The sequence below is a fragment of the Microcaecilia unicolor genome, chromosome 2 (assembly GCF_901765095.1).
Source record: "Microcaecilia unicolor chromosome 2, aMicUni1.1, whole genome shotgun sequence".
Taxonomy (NCBI): domain Eukaryota; kingdom Metazoa; phylum Chordata; class Amphibia; order Gymnophiona; family Siphonopidae; genus Microcaecilia; species Microcaecilia unicolor.
In genome coordinates this window covers 376,692,978-376,706,848 of record NC_044032.1, presented here as the reverse complement: position 1 = coordinate 376,706,848, position 13,871 = coordinate 376,692,978, and the positions used below count along the sequence as shown (strand labels likewise).

General features: G+C 41.8%; 1 protein-coding gene across 2 annotated transcripts in view; it reads left to right on the top strand.

The window, feature by feature from the left end:
* TECRL (trans-2,3-enoyl-CoA reductase like) overlaps positions 1-13,871 on the top strand; it is a 229,729-nt gene that overhangs the window by 145,224 nt on the left and 70,634 nt on the right. For both annotated transcript variants that reach the window (XM_030192476.1, XM_030192475.1), the window contains exon 8: positions 118-161. In XM_030192476.1, the coding sequence (XP_030048336.1) occupies positions 118-161 (44 nt within the window). The remainder of the gene's footprint in view (positions 1-117; positions 162-13,871) is intronic.

Below are 13,871 nucleotides of genomic sequence, written 5' to 3'. Positions count from 1 at the left end.
CCAGTGGGAACTTTTGGATGAAGACATTTTGGCTATAAGGCCTTCCACTGTATCATATGCAAATATAATTATATCTGGGTACCTGTGTAATATGTGTCTTATTATTCTATGTTCTAGCATTTGGAAGCAGACAGGTTCTTCTGTCTCTCTTCACTTTTCTGGTATGTATAAAAAAAGTATTATTTTATTAATTAAGTAATGAGTTATACTTGAGTACTTATTATTTTTAATTGTGTTCATTTTTTGTTACATTTGTACCCTGTGCTTTCCCACTCATGGCAGGCTCCATGTGGCTTACATGGGGCAATGGAGGGTTAAGTGACTTGCCCAGAGTCACAAGGAGCTCCCTGTGCCTGAAGTGGGAATTGAACTCAGTTTCTTAGCTCCCCAGAACCAAAGTCCACCACCCTAACCACTATGCCGCTCCTCCAGTTTGAATTTGATTTGAAATTATTAGCTTGCCTAATATGCTTATTTTAATCTCAATATTTCTTAGGGCTGGGCTGTCATTTTGTTGTTTGCCAATAATAGTGAGCACTTTTCTTAAAGAGTGCGCACTATCCCTCTAATTCTATAAACTTGTGCTTAGCACACAAATTTACATATGCAATTCATAGAACAAGGTCATTTGTGCTTGCAATGTAAATTGATAATTGTTTGTTAATTGGAGTTAACGATTATTGGCTTAAATTGGTATTAATCGGCGCTAGAAGTTTCACATGCAAATTCTATCATGCATAACATCCGGGGGGGGGGGGGGGTGCATGTGGGAGGAGTGTAGGCAGGTCAGGGATGTGCCTAGAAGTTAACTACAGATGTTGTGGAATACTAGGAGTTATGCACCTAACTGCCAGTGCCAACAGTTAGGTGCAGACACTTAGACATGGCATAAATGCTCAAACCTGCAGTTAAGTATGAAACTGTGGACTTAGGCTAATATTCTATAATGGCAGTTCAGTGTGGAGCTGCCGTTATAGCATTTGCGCTTAGCGCACATCATTATTATGCCTTAATTTTGGCTCTCTTTCTTGAAACTACCCCTATGTGTAAAGAGTGAGCATTGCTCTTAAAGAGTGCACACTAGCTCCCTAAGTCTATAAAAGTCACTAAAAATTGTGTGTGTGCCCAATTTAAGCACTCAGTTTAACTGAATAATGAGCTAATTAGTGCCAATAATCGGCTTTTAACAAGCAATTATTTGTACTAATTAGATTTAAATGGCATTTACATTCATCAATTTAGGCACTGGATCTGTGTCTAAAATTTACGCGCAATCTGAAAAAGGGGCACAGACATTGGAGGGTCATGGGTGTAACAAGGGTGTTCCTAAAATCAATGCACATTGTTATAGATTAATGAGGATATGCACCTAATTTAGGCATGTACATTTGCACCACTAATTGTGACACTGCTAATGATATTTATGCTTTAGTTTGTCCTTGTGATAAAATCTACATAAGACAGTCTATAAGACCAATTAAATTCAGGCTTAATGAGCATGAATCCCAAATTAAGAATAAGATTTTGACAGCTCTGATTGCGCAGCGTTGGGTAGAGCATGAACACACACACTATTTATTTTGCGCTGGCATGTGACTGATAAATTTAGTTGGGGTGGGAGGGTGGTAATGTGGTGAAATTGTTAAATTACAAAGAACAGCACTGGATTTATGTTTTGGACATTGTGTCCCCTAGGGGTTTAAATAATGAACTGGATTGGGTTTCTCTAGTTTGAATTAAAGCTTTATTAATGTATGTTTAGAGTCTTGAGTTAATTGATTAGCTTCAGAGACTGTGATGGGATTACATTATAGTTTGTCACCATTTTTGATGTTAACATACTATCCAGCTTATTTTCGAAAGAGAAAAACGCCTATATTTCGACCCAAATCGGGAGATGGGCGTTTTTCTCGCAAAGGCGCCCAAATCGGTATAATCAAAAGCCGATTGTGAGCGTTTCCAACTGCACTCCGTCGCAGAAATGAATTAAAGTTGACGGAGGCTTGGCGGCGTGGTGGAGGTGGAACTGGGGCGTGGTTATCAGCCGAGGAGAGATGGGCGTCTTTAGCTGATAATAAAAAAAAAAGGCGTTTTTACCGCGATTTTGGGTCACTTTTTTTGGACCCTTTTTTTCACAAACAAGTCCCAAAAAAGTGCCCGAACTGCACAGATGACCACTGGAGGGAATCGAGGATGACCTCCCCGGACTCCCCCAGTGGTCACTAACCCCCTCCCACCAAAAAAAAATCCACTTTAAAAACTTTTTTTCCAGCCTCTATGCCAGCCTCAAATGCCATACCCACCTCCATGACAGCAGAATATGTTCGATCCTGTCACAGCCTTTTCCTGGGTCAGATGTGGCTCTCGGGTGCAGTACAGGGTCACATCAGCATTGCATTGTTGTGGGTGTAGGGTATTGGGCTCCGTGATTTCATTAGCTTGTGTTACAGTCTCACGATGTTGGTAGTTGGTAGGCTCTTCTCCCATGGTGCTTTTCCCCCTGCCTACTGGGTCAGAGTGTGCCCTGTTGTGTTTCCGGTAGTCCATGAGGTAGTGACCATTTTTGTAAGCCAGTTTTAGATCCCCTCCATGTGTTAGCCACGTTAGAGAACTTAGTTCTTACCTTGAATGTGGCTGAAAGAGGGCATTGTACAACATTCTGCCAGCTCTGACCTGCTAATCTCACTACCAGGGAGACTCGTTGCCAGTGGGGCACAACCTCTGATCTGCAGTTAACTGTGAGTAAACGCGGTTATTCCAATAAAGGACGTTTTCGGAGAGATTAGTCTTCAGGTGTCAACTGGTGTGCCAATGTTATACAGCAGTAACAAGTCCTAGAGGCCTGCGTGTGTGCAGGTCCCTGGAGCACTTTTAGTGGGTACCGCAGTGCACTTCAGTCAGGTGGACCCAGGCCCATCCCCCCCCACCTGTAACACTTATGCTGGTAAATGGGAGGCCTCCAAAACCCACTGTACCCACATGTAGATGCCCCTTCACCCCTAAGAGCTATGGTAGTGTTGTACATTTGTGGGTAGTGGGTTTTGGGGGAGGGGGGTTGGGAGCTCAGCACCCGTGGTAAGGGAGCTATGCATGTGGGAGCTTTTTCTGAAGTCCACCGCACTGACCTAGGGTGCCCAGTTGGTGTCCTGGCATATCAGGGGGGCCAGTGTACTACCAATCCTGGCTCCTCCCACGACCAAATGGCTCGGATTAGGAAGTTTTTGAGCTGGACGTTTTTAGTTTCCATTATCGCTAAAAAAAACAAACGCCCAACTCAAAAACGTCCATTTTTTTCGAAAATACGGTGCGGCCCGCCCCTTCACGGACCCGTTCTCAGAGATAAACAGCCATGGAGATAGGCGTTTCCGTTCAATTATGCCCCTCTATGTGGCCCTTTTACCAAGCTGCAGGAAAAAGGGTCCTGTGCTGGCAGCAGGGGCTGTTTTTCCCACGTGCCAGGGCCCTTTTTATCATAGCAGGTAAAAAAGCCCCCAGCACACATGGGCATGTGGTATGAGAACTTTTACCACATGGCTATACGATGGGGAGCCCTTATTGCCACCCATTGAAGTGCTAACTCAGCGGTAACCGGGCAGTGTATGGCAATGCTCAATTACTGCCAGGTTACTGCCGTGCAAGCCATTTCTGGTGGTTTTCCTCCATCGGAAATGGTGCATGCTTGGGGCAGTCCCAAAAGAGCGAGAAGTAAGCCTGCGTTGGGCTTACCTCCGCTCTGTAAAACAACCCCTATGTTGTGAGTCATTGGCATGTGACTAGGTTCAGTAATCTAGGAATAATATATTATAGTAATAATATATCATAAAATATTTATTAACAACTCTAACATGGAGTTATTGTTAGTAATATGTATCCTTAAAATCGAGCGTGGTACCGTAAGATTGGAGGGTGGCCAATGTAATGCCAATTTTTTAAAAAGGTTCCAGAGGAGATCCAGGAAATTATAGACCGGTGAGTCTGACATCGGTGCTGGGCAAAATGGTAGAGACTATTATAAAGAACAAAATTACAGAGCATATTCAAAAGCATGAATTAATGAGACATGGAGGGGCATTTTCGAAAGAAACGTCCAAGTTACAATTTGGACGTCTTTGCAAAACGTCCAAATCCAGGGGTGGGGAAACCCGTATTTTCGAAAAAAGATGGACATCCATCTTTCGTTTCGAAAATACAGTCAGAGACGTCCAAATCCAGGGTTTGGACATCCCTAGATTTGGACATCCTTGGATCTGGATGTTTCTGATTTTCGGCGATTTTCGAAACCAAAGACGTCCTCTTTCAGAAGAGCCACACTCAAAGACTTTGCTCCTGTAATGAGAAAATTACCAAATGAAAATGAATCAAATGAACATTTCTGGAAACCACACAAGAAATGACACAAAACAAAAATGTTCTGGCTGCCCATCTATAACTAACATAATTGAAAATGTAAAGATGTTACATTTCCTCTGGGTATATATTTGTGATTTATGGGATACATATGATTCATGTGGGAGTGGGTGGAAGAAGGAGATATTGGTTTATTTGAGAAGATGGTGAGATAAGAGGTGTTTGTGTGTGTCTGTGTGTGTGTGTGTGTGTGAGAGAGAGAGAGAGAGAGAGAGAGAGAGTACTTGTTACACAAACTCAGGGTGTACATCTAGTCTGGCAGGGCTCATTAGTTTGATCCCTTGTATTCTGCACAATTAGCTGCCAAATGGCCTTGGCTGTATAGCTACTGGTACTAACTTATATTTGCTATGGCAACCACATAGCATGTGTAACAGTGAAAACACTGGAACAAGGGGGGAAATGGAAGCACTTTCTGAGCACATAAACAGAAGAGACGATAGAGGACTATCAGCAGGAGGACGAGGTTATTTTTAATACTGTATTGCAGGCTTCCGTGTTTTTTTTTTATCTTTCTGGAGAGGGCATTAAGTCATATTTTCAATATGTGTGAGAAGATCTGCAATGATGGCAGTTCTAGCAGTAGATTTGTTCACCTGCCCTCTGCTGCTCCCCAGTGAGACAAACAAGATGGAGAGACATAAAAAATGAACACATAAGCACTTCTTTATTGCATAAAAAATGGGCTAATCACTGATCGAGATCTATACTTATGCAATCTGCCTAGAACCTTTGGTGATAGAGCGGAATATATATTTTAAATAAACCTGAGTTTAGAGGAAAGGATTAGATCAAAGGGAGTTATGAGGTTTGATGTGGCATGTAAATTTAGGAGAAGAACTTCTGTTTTCTGTTTATTGATTTTGTAGCCAGAAAAAGTGGAGGATTTATCAATTAACAGAAAGAAAGCAGACAGTGAATTGCTTGTGTTAGTTAAAAATAGAATAATATCATCAGCATAGGCTGAAGCTTACATTTCCAGTTGTTTAAATTGGATACCGTTTAAGTTGGGTTTGTTATATATAGAGATTAATAAAGGGTCAAGGGCTAAATTTTAAAAAGAAAAATAGGTCCCAAAAGATGATACGCTGAAACCTTCTGCTCAGTGTGCTGCTGCGGCTAGGAAAGCGAATAGAATGTTGGGTGTTATTAGGAAGGGTATGGAGTCCAGGTGTGCGGATGTTATAATGCCGTTGTATCGCTCCATGGTGCGACCGCACCTGGAGTATTGTGTTCAGTACTGGTCTCCGTATCTCAAAAAAGATATAGTAGAATTGGAAAAGGTACAGCGAAGGGTGACGAAAATGATAGTGGGGATGGGACGACTTTCCTATGAAGAGAGGCTGAGAAGGCTAGGGCTTTTCAGCTTGGAGAAGAGACGGCTGAGGGGAGATATGATAGAAGTGTATAAAATAACGAGTGGAATGGATCGGGTGGATGTGAAGCGACTGTTCACGCTATCCAAAAATACTAGGACTAGAGGGCATGAGTTGAAGCTACAGTGTGGTAAATTTAAAACGAATCGGAGAAAATTTTTCTTCACCCAACGTGTAATTAGACTCTGGAATTCGTTGCCGGAGAACGTGGTACGGGCGGTTAGCTTGACGGAGTTTAAAAAGGGGTTAGATAGATTCCTAAAGGACAAGTCCATAGACCGCTATTAAATGGACTTGGAAAAATTCCGCATTTTTAGGTATAACTTGTCTGGAATGTTTTTACGTTTGGGGAGCGTGCCAGGTGCCCTTGACCTGGATTGGCCACTGTCGGTGACAGGATGCTGGGCTAGATGGACCTTTGGTCTTTCCCAGTATGGCACTACTTATGTACTTATGTACTTATGAGTGTTGTTAATCAAGATATTTGCTGAGGGGTTGTTGTATAATACTTTACCATGGATTAGAAAAGTCTGGTTAACTCCAAACCATTCAATTGTTTTAAAGAAATAATTCCATTCTACTCTATCAAAGGCCTTTTTGGCGCCTGATGATAGAGGTATGATAGGATGGAATTTTAGCTATTTCAGAAAGTTGAAAAAAGGCATGAATTATCAATTATGAGTCTGCTGAGCATGAATCGTACCTGATTAGGATGAATTACCGTGCCAATTAGTTGGAGGAGTTGTACATAGATCTTACAATCAACATTTAGCAAAGAGATAGGTCTGCAATTTTGGATTTGTGTAGGATCTTTGTTGAGTTTAAGTATGACTGCATTTTTGATGTACGTCCAAAACACATGGTAGAAATTATCTACCGTGTTGTGCTTACCCAGCAGTAATCGGCAGTGTATGTGTGCTGACGATTACCGCCTAGTTAATGTGTGAGACCTTACTGCTAAATCAATGGGTGGTGGTAAGGTCTCAGGCCCAAAATGGACACACACTGGTTTCAATTTTGCCACACATTCATTTTTGGTCCCCCCCCCCCCCAAAAAAAAAAAAGGCCAAAACACACGCCTACACCAGCGCAGGCCATTTTTCGGCACACCTTAGTAAAAGGGCCACATAGTAAATGGGCTTTCAAATGACATTTAAATTTCAGTATATGAGCCTCGTTTTTCAGTTGGTCCAGTAATCAAAAAGGTCCCATTTCTAGTCACATCCAAACATAGTCGATTCAGAGTGGGTACAACCAAATTACCAGCCACCACTGAACACAACTGTCATGATGGTTCATATCTTGTTACTGTATGCCTCAAATACTCGGAAGAATTTTAATACAATGCACCATGGGCACCAATAGCAATTTAAACTCCTGTTCTACCTGGCGTATATCCCTTTGCACTGCTTGCACCCCTGGAGGTAGCCAAGAAGCAACCTTTCCTCCCCCAGATCTCATTACCACCTGCTTTTTTGCAGCTACCAAATCTAATGGCATTGTATAATCCTAATGTTTATCCACATCTGAGAAGTTAGTTCTTGTTGAAAATATTTGTAAAATTCACTAGTGATGCCATCAGGGCCTAGGATTTTCCTGTTTTTTAAGGGGTTTTTTTCTGAGTGAAGGGTGATTGTAGACTACTGTGGTTTAAAAATTTGTCTAAACCATTAGAGTCAGAAGAGCATTCTTAGGAGTACAAGTTAGAGTAGATTTTGTGGAAGACCTGAAGTATAGTTATAGTAGAGGTTATGTGGAGGGGCATAATTGAACGGGGCGCCCAAGTTTTCCTGAGAACGTTCTCGCAGGGGGTCCCCGTGAAGGGGCGGGAAACCCGTATTATCGAAACAAGATGTGCGGCCATCTTTCATTTCGATAATACGGTCGGGGACGCACAAATCTCAACATTTAGGTCAACCTTAGAGATGGTCGTCCTTAGAGATGGTCGTCCCCGATTTTCGCCAATAATGGAAACCGAGGACGCCCATCTCAGAAATGACCAAATCCAAGCCATTTGATCATGGGCGGAGCCGGCATTCGTAGTGCACTGGTCCCCCTCACATGCCAGGACACCAACCAACACCCTAGGGGGCACTGCAGTGGACCTCAGAAATTGCTCCCAGGTGCATAGCTCCCTTACCTTGTGTGCTGAGCCCCAAACCTCCTCAAAACCCACTCCCCACAACTGTACACCACCACCAAAGCCCTTAGGGATGAAGGGGGCACCTACATGTGGGTACAGTGGGTTTGTGGTGGGTTTTGGAGGGCTCACATTTACCACCACAAGTGTAACAGGTAGGGGGGATGGGCCTGGGTCTGCCTGCCTGAAGTGCACTGCAGTACCCACTAAAACTGCTCCAGGGACCTGCATACTGCTGTCATGGAGCTGGGTATGATATTTGAGGCTGGCATAGAGGCTACAAAAATTTTTTAAAAGTTTTTGTTTTTAGAGTGGGAGGGGGTTAGTGACCACTGGGGGAGTAAGGGGAGGTCATCCCCGATTCCCTCCGGTGGCCATCTGGTCAGTTCGGGCAACTTTTTGAGGCTTGGTCATAACAAAAAATGGACCAAGTAAAGTCGCCCAAGTACTCAACAGGGACGCCCTTCTTTTTTCCATTATCAGTCGAGGACACCCATGTGTTAGGCATGCCCCAGTCCCGCCTTCGCTATGCTTCCGAAACGCCCCCGTGAACTTTGGTCGTCCCCGCGATGGAAAGCAGTTGAGGATGCCCAAAATTGGCTTTCCATTATGCCGATTTGGGCGACCCTGGGAGAAGGACATCCATCTTCCGATTTGTGTCGAAAGATGGGCGCCCTTCTCTTTCGAAAATAAGCCTGAAAGTGTCTTTAGATTTATTTACAACTGTAATTTGTGCTTTCAATTTTTTTCTTCTTAAGTAATTTACTAACATTCTGTTGTATTTATTATCCTCTACATAATGACATGTTTTATGCATAAATATTTTGTGACCCGCTTGTGCACCCAGGAGTTTGCTACAATTATTATTTTTTTGCTGATATCATTGGTTGAGAAATGTTTTATCATCAGATATGATATATAGATTTTCTAATTGTTTAATCTGTTTATCTAAACCATTTAATTAAGAATTCCTTTCTTTATTGTAGTGGCTGGCAGTAGGGATTAACTCTCCTTGGGGTGAGGTTTTGAAGGCTTCCCAGAAAGTAATTGATTCGTGTTTTCAGTTTGATTAATTCAAAAAGAGTCTTTAACAAAATTATGAATCTGTAAAAAGTAGGTTCATCAGATAAGAAATGAGTATTAATTCTCCAAAGTGGGCCACGTGGGAGTGAGGGTAACTCCCATTTTATTTTGACACAGTGATTTCTGCACGATCCAAGATTCTTATGAGATGGATAGAGGTGAAAGTGATTAAGTCTAAAAGAGAATCAGAAACATTCTATTCTAGAAAAACTTTGATGAGATGAAGAAAAGTAGCTATACTCCCTAGTGTCAGGGTGTTGGAGTCTCCATAATTCTATTAAATGATATTGAGTCATGAATGATTTTAATGTGCTATGTGATTTGTTGGTATTTGTATCAGGGGCGTAGCCAGACAACAGATTTTGGGTGGGCCTAGGCAAGAAGTGGGTGGGCACCAAGTGTTCGCCACACCACTATCACCAAAAAAATATCTAAGCTGGCAGGAAAACGCTTCTTTCCACCTTGGCAGTCTGCAGAAGGCATGCACTGAAAACTGAGCATGCGCAGGTTCCGATATCGTTGAGAGTAGCATTTTTGTTACCATTAGGCAGAAGTCTTCAGCTGACGGAGCTTTGGATCCCCACCAGCTACCGCTAAATGTGTGCTATTGTTGGGTGGGCCTGAACCCTAAGTGGGTGGGCCATGGCCCACCCAGGCCCACCTGTGGCTACGCCACAGATTTAGATATCCATAGGCATATTAAAATCACCTTCTACTATAATTGGTAATGGATCACAGTCTAGTATTTTTCAAATAAAGAAGAGGCTCCAGAGATTCCAAGATGTCTGCTGCACTGAGGGCTTGTTAAGATGCACTTACCTGTTTTTCTTATTATACTGTTATGCTGAAATGGAAGGGCAAGGTGAAGGTTTACCCCTCAGAGCAACAATGGATCATTTCATGCAGCTCTTGACCGACATGAAGTTACCTCTGCTACAGTCACGCAGGAGGGACAGCTAGGAAGTTCAGGGACAGAGCATTCTCTGAACCCAGAGCACAGAGATCCTCCACTGTACCATTTCGTGAAGAGCTGTACCGCCATGACACATTGGAGGCTCCTGAAGGAGAAGCTCTTGGTGTGCCCTGAAGAGGAGCACACACTCTACAAATGTAAAGGATACTCTCCCCACAGAGATCAGCAATGTGGAGTGTGTCTGCAGCTGGAGTAACACTGCATGTGGTGTTGGGGTTAGAAGCTCCCTTTCATACCCCCATGGAAGAGAGTAGGCAGCAGGACTACAATTTTACAACAGCCTTCGATTTTTTTTAATTACCTCTCACATTTGAACTCTCTCGACCTGAATCTTTTACTTTAGAATCTGTCTGGAAAGCAATTTCAGATTTAGGTAAGACTTTAACTTCACAGTATATTAATATGGGCACTGCCTTTCAGAATCTTGAGAAGAAAGTAATTAATAACGAAACAGAAGTTATTCAATTTATTAGTAGAGTGGGGATATTGGAAGAGACTGCAATTAGTGTGAAAATGCTGGAAAGTGCTTTGGTGAAGGATAACTCTTGGTTAAAATCAAAGTGGAGACTCTAGAAAATGCTGTTAGAAGTTGCAATTTAGGAGTTTTGAATTCTCCATGACTAACCGCAATTTTAGTGAGAGTTGTTTTTTAGATATTTAAAGAAAATATTGCATATTCCATCTGAAAATATCAAATTCTTGCTGACCTCCAGTCTGCTCTTTCACTTGTCAAACAGGCCTACTACATCCAGTTGACAAATTCTCTTGGCTCAAAACCTCGACATCTCTTTGCCACACTGAGCTCTCTCTCCTCAAAGTGCCTTCACCTCCAACTCCCCTTTCACTTTCTCCCCAGACTCTGGCTGAGTACTTTCATGATAAGGTTCACAAGATTAATCTTGAATTCTCAACCAGGTCATCTCCACCTCTCCTTCCCCCAGTCCATTTACTCAACCCTCCTTCAACCCCTGCCTCCTTTTCTTCCTTTTTTTCAAATCACTGAAGAGGAAACCGCACATTTTCTTTCCTCCTCAAAACTAACTACCTGTTCCTATGATCCTATTTTCATCCATCTACTTAGCACTATCTCTCCTACTCTCATCCCTTCTATGTGTCATATCCTCATTCTTTCACTTTCCATTGCGACTGTTCCTGATGCCTTCAAACATACTGTAGTTACAGCACTCCTCAAAAAACTTCATTGGACCCTACCTATCCTTTCAACCTTTTACAAAGGTGCGCTGAAAAATGGCCTGCGGTAGTGTAGATGCATGTTTTGGGTGTGCAGAATTCATTTTCAGTGCACCTGTAAAAAAATGCCTTTTAAAAATTTTGTCGAAAATGGACGTGCATCCATTTTGGGTCTAAGACCTTACTGCCAGCCATTGACCTAGTGGTAAGGTCTCATGCAGTAACTGGGTGGTAATGGTCTATGTGCATAAAATGCTGATTACCGCCAGCGCCCCAGAAAATAAAAATACTTTCTGGCACACTTAGCAGACACAGGTCAAAAATGAAATTACCGCAAGGGCCACGCGCTAGCTGAGCGGTAACTCAAAATTGACATGTGTTGAGCATGCATAGGTGCCTCACGGCTTAGTAAATCTTCTGGGGTGTCAAACGAGTGCATTGAGTTGTTCAGTGTGATAGTCATACGAACTAGGAATTGTAGACTATAGCAGACTCAAAGAGATTTTAAGCATGATCTCATTTCTAGAAATTTCTTTCTTTCAGTGGCAGTAGATTTGGTGAGATTGGGAACAATTAGGATCTTACAGCTTTCAAACTGGAGACTAGGTGTTGTACGTGTAGAAGTGAGGATTTTAAACATGTGTGGAAATCTCAGAAGTTTTGCAATTAATGGATGTGGATATTTCATGTCCAATCTGAGATGTGAGGATGAGTGGTGTGTTCGTTCATACTCAAATGGAAGATCAGGCTTTATATTGAGAAATTGCGGCAGCCAGGATTGAAGAAATTTGGTAACTTCTTAGCCTTTGGATCCTTCTTTCAGACCAAGGATTCAAATGTTATTACTTCAGTTTTTACTGGAAAGATCTATATCTCGTTCCAATTTTTTTGAGCTGTTTCTACATTTGAGGTTGCTGTTGCATAAGAGATTGTGATTTGCAGAGAATGGGTTTCAAGATTTTCTAGCTGAAATTAGATCTCTGACATTGAGGAGGTAAGTGCTGCTAATTCAGTTTTAAGCTCACATGTTGTTTTGAAGTGGTGGCTGCTGCATAGAAGTCTGGGATGACTTTTATCAAAGATAGTCTTGCTTTACAGTTGAAGATGGATGCTGTAGAGAATGTATCAAGAAATGACTGTTAAACTGTCTGAAGACAAGGCTTCTGGCACTGGAAACATTGTGAAGCATATATTTGAGGGATGCATTGAAGTTTAAAAATCCTGATCATGGTGTCCAGCATGTAACATATACCAACTGGGAAAAGAGCTATAGTAGAAGGGGGTCAGCAGATAGTATGGATCTAACGGACTTTTTAAAATCCTCACATGGTGATATTGCTAGTAAGGATATCTTGGTAGTCAGAGAAGGATAAATTGTTGTTGTTTTAAAATTACCTTAAATTTAAGGAAGTTTCTTTTTGCGTTTAGAGGATTGATTATGTTCCTTGATATGATGGAGGCCACTCAAGCGAGAAGGGAGTTGCTTCTTCAACTTACATCTACATTAGCTGCTATAGGGAACATTTTTTTTTTTTTAACGTTCCCCTGAAAACGCCTGGTACAGTATCAGGGACTTCGTATACTTTTGACCAAATGCAGTTAGAATTGTTTCTTCAAGATGATAATCCTCTTTATTATGGATGTTGTTCTCAACCTATGGGAGGTGGGGGCAAAATTTAGTTGGGTGGCCAATGCTGCTAATTTTTGTTACTGTGTAATTTGGTCTGGGCTTTATGATAGTAGAACCTGCTCCAGTATATTATCTGATTGTTTTATGTATTGATTTTCTCCCCACTGATGTGAACTATAGGAGAATTTCATGATTATTTTTCTTGGTGTTTATTTCTTGTGAAAGTGGATTCTGTAATGAACCGTTCTTTTTTTATTCCTTTGTGACTTGCCATGAAAAACATTTGCATTAAAAAATATACTCTAAGTCCCACCATTTTGGTAACATAATCCAAATAGTGACACCTCATTACACCTTCCCATTTTCCATTCCTAACACTTGCCCTGAAGCCCATATCACATCCCTGATCTGGAATTGGAGTGGCCACTGTTAGAAGCTAGATGGACCATCAGTCTGACCCAGTATGGCTGTTCTTTTGGTCTTATGAAATGCTTACACTGGGCAGAAGTAATCCCCAGATACTTTTGCTCCGGCAGCACCATCCTTCAAAATGGTGCCACCCGACTTCTAGAAGTACATTAGAGCATATTGCTAAGGGTAATTTTGAGAAATGATACTACCAAGGTAGGGCACCTGTCCATCACCCCTACCCCCACTACATCTTTTTTAAATGAACAGGATAGAACTTGGGGAATTTCTTATGCTTTATTCAAGTCCTCACCAGGTTTAGAATGGAGGGTCACATTTAACACTAGGCCACAATAGGGCAGAAGAATTACTCTGCAGACCACTTTAAGCTTATTCCTGGGAACATTAATTCATGCACTTTGTTCCCGAGAGAAAGTTAACTACATCTCCAGAGATATAAGTAACTTTCATGCAATAAGGTGGCTTGCCAATGTTAGAGCAAGCTATATTATTGCATTTGCATAAAAAGTAGCTTCTTTGCATGTATTTGTGCATGACACAGCTCAATGAATTTGCCACAAGTTGGGCCTGAGATGTTTGCTGATAAAGCTGCAGTATCATTGCATATTATGCGTTATTACAAAGCAACTTGTGTTAATTAGC